Here is a 3,300-nt window from a genome sequence, read left to right on the forward strand (position 1 = left end):
GAATTGAGCTGATCCCATTCTCTGTTTCCAGTAGATTTGATGCTCAATCAAGTCCCTACATTCTAGCATTTTTCTCCACATGTGGGATCCACGCTTCCAAGGTACAATTACTGGATTTAGTTTCTTGCAGTACTTTTGACTAATAAATGCACTCCATAAACTAGGCTTTGTCTTGAAATTCCACCACAATTTACAGAATAGTGCATTGGATACATCATGTAGGGACCTGAAGCCTATGTCTCCCTCCTCATAAGGCATACAAAGGTTAGTCCACGATGACCAATGTCTAGAGTTGCATCCCACATTGCTGCACCAGAAGAATTTGGCAGAAATGCTATGTAACTTATTGATCACATAAATTGGTGGATTAACTGTTGACAACATATGAATTGGGATACTCTGCATGACATTTGCGATCAATACAGCTCTGCCTCCTACAAATAGGAGTTTGCCTTTCCACGACTGCAGTTTGTCGATGACCTTAGTGATTAATCCTTGGTAATAGTCACTCCTTGTTCTTGCATAAACAATAGGGCAACCAAGATAGGTCATAGGGAAACATTGTCTTCCTATACCTGTAATCCTTTCAACCTTGTTAATAACCTCATTATTCATTAAATGATGTAGGTATATGGCAGATTTGGCTTTGTTCACCAGTTGACAAGACGATGATTCATAAGTTTGCAAAACTTCCATGACAAGTCTCAGTGAAGTTTCATCAGATGAGGAGAAAATGATTGTATCATCAGCGTATGATAGATGATTTATTTTTGGGCTCCATTTTGGCATTCCAAATCCACAGAAATACAGGTTAGTGTGTAGTGAATTCAATTCCCGAGATATTACTTCTGCTGGTAGAATGAATAGGGTTGGTGACAAAGGGTCACGCTGCTTAACTCCCCTCGAAGATTTGAAGAAACCATTTGGCTGCCCATTTATAAGAATAGAGTACCAATTATTCCAAATCAAATCAAAGATCAATCCAATAAACGCTTCAGGAAATCCCATCTTCCTTAGCATTTTGGTCAGGAATAGCCATGATAGCCTATTGTAAGCTTTTGTCATGTTGAGCTTAATCACAACATTTGGGCCTGCTTTTGTTCTCAACCTAATATCCGTAATGATTTCTTGAGTTAACAGTACATTCTCAACTATACTTCTTCCCTTCACAAAACCTGCCTGTTCCTGTGAGATTAAGTTTGGTAAAAATTCAACCAACCTTTCATGAATAACCCTCGAGAAAATCATGTTAACAAAGTTGCTGAGACTGATTGGTCTCATGTCTGCAAAGGTCATAACTTCTTTTTTCTTTGGTAATAAAACCAGGTTTGTGTGTGTCACACTCTTTGGCAATTGCTGACTGCAAAAGAAAGCCTTGACCATGCCTACTACATATTCTTCAATGATTTCCCAGCATGTTTGGTAAAAGGCTCCAGTGAAGCCATCCGGTCCACCTGCTGAGTCCCCATTCAACCCCATAACTTCTCTCTTCACTTCTTCATTGGAAGGCAAAGCCATCAATCTTTCATGTTGATCACTATCTACCATTGAAGGTACATGATTTAGAATATCAAAAGCATTAGGAACTTCGCTCTCAGTAAATTGATCCTTGTAGAACTTTAGTGCTTATTCTGCTATTAAGTAATCTTCTTCAATCCAGTTACCAAGGCTATTCTGGATCCTTGATAATTTCAGTCTCTTCCTTCTCCAATTAACTTGAGCATGGAAGAATTTAGTGTTTCTATCGCCAACTTTGAACCATAACATGCTAGCTTTTTGTCTCCAAAATGCTTCTTCTAATGCAAGATATTTAATCATTTCAGCTTGTACCTGTTGTAATCTTTGTCTGTTCATCTGTGTAGGATTGACTTCAAATTGCCTTTCATGAACCAAGACCACCTCCTCCAGGCTTGCAATCTTCTGGAATATATCCCCATATGTAGCTCTGCTCCAGGTAGATAGTGCTTTCTTAAGGTTCTTTAACTTGTAGTTAAAAATGCAGAAATGGTTAGCACTAAAATCAGCATTCTAATTCTCCTTTACTACATCTTTGAAGGATTCATGCTTAGTCCAGAAGTTAAGAAATCTGAATGACTTCTTAATTGGAGGAGTTTCTATATCACATTTCAGCAGCATTGGGCAATGATCAGACCCAATTTTGGATAGGTGAGTTACCTCCAATCCAGGAAAGGTCTGTTGCAATTCATGATTGCCAAAACATTTGTCCAATCTTTTAAAAATACAGTCTTCCTCTGATCTTCCATTTCACCATGTAAATATGCTTCCTTTTAATCCTAAATTTGTCAAGTTGCAGGTATTAATGTAGTGCCTAAAGTTATCTACTTCAATGAGAGAAACTGGTAAGCCTCCAAATTTCTCTTCCTCATCATATATCACATTAAAGTTGCCTCCAACTAGCCATGGTACCGTCATATCTGATGCCATTGCATACAAAGAATCCCATAGTTCAATTCTTTCAATGCGATCACATTTAGCATAAACTAGTGTAAGGATGAGCTCAACATGTGTTTCAGTGTGCGTTAATCTCAAAGTCAGCTGTTGAGTCATGTTATATAGAATAGTAACCTCAAATATTTCATCAATAAAAGCCCAAATCTTGTTTGATACATTCACCACAGCCTGTGCCAAACCAATTCTTGCTCTATACCTCTCCATTTTGTGAGACTGTTGCATAGGCTCACGGATTCCTATGAACTCAAAGTGATGTTTTCTGTGCATTGTAATCAGCCTTTCAAATGCTTGCATTGTATTTACTGACCTGACATTCCATATAATTGCATCCATTAAATGTTTTGGGGTTTGGATAGTGTTCTCCTTGTTTGTACTCCACTTGCTGGGACAGTAGAAGTCTGTTTTGACTGTTTCTTTTTTCCTTTTGTTGCAAATTTTACAATATCAATAAGCCATGGCGACAGATCACCCTGCTTGGCAACATTAAGGAAATTTTGTGTAGTGGATTCCTCATCCATGTCTCTACCTTTAAGTTCTGCGTGTCCAACTTGGTCATGTGCTTATATTGCTTCTTTTGATGTCACAACATCATATGCCTGATTGGTAAGTTCAACATCTTTTTCCTGATTGGTAAGTTTAGCATATTTTTCTTCATGTTCATTGGTCAACAGCTGTGTATTGTTCGATGGAACAACACTTCCTGCTACATCCTTCACTGTGCTCAATAGTACAAGCACTTCTTGGTTCCTATCTTAAGATTTAATTACGTTTATAATTAAAAAATTGATTCCAATATTTTTAATTTAATATTTATACATTATTAATTAA

At 37.5% G+C, this 3,300-nt stretch overlaps 1 protein-coding gene across 1 annotated transcript; it reads right to left on the minus strand.

Moving 5' to 3' along the window:
- Window positions 1-1,626: 1,626 nt before the first annotated feature.
- LOC107829104 (uncharacterized) lies at window positions 1,627-2,805 on the minus strand. The gene is made up of 2 exons (XM_016656548.2): window positions 2,344-2,805; window positions 1,627-1,983 (listed from the first exon to the last, which is right to left on the minus strand). Exons 1-2 carry the CDS (start codon window positions 2,803-2,805, stop codon window positions 1,627-1,629), a joined length of 819 nt encoding a protein of 272 aa, XP_016512034.2.
- Between the last annotated feature and the right edge of the window lie 495 nt (window positions 2,806-3,300).

The sequence above is a fragment of the Nicotiana tabacum genome, chromosome 16 (assembly GCF_000715075.1).
Source record: "Nicotiana tabacum cultivar K326 chromosome 16, ASM71507v2, whole genome shotgun sequence".
Taxonomy (NCBI): domain Eukaryota; kingdom Viridiplantae; phylum Streptophyta; class Magnoliopsida; order Solanales; family Solanaceae; genus Nicotiana; species Nicotiana tabacum.

Coding starts and splice junctions, on each gene's coding strand:
- LOC107829104 (XM_016656548.2), bottom strand. CDS start 2,805: ATGGATGCAATTATATGGAATGTCAGGTCAGTAAATACAATGCAAGCA. Junction 1,984..2,343: donor TACCAGTTTCTCTCATTGAA/GTAGATAACTTT, acceptor TTTAACTACAAG/TTAAAGAACCTTAAGAAAGC.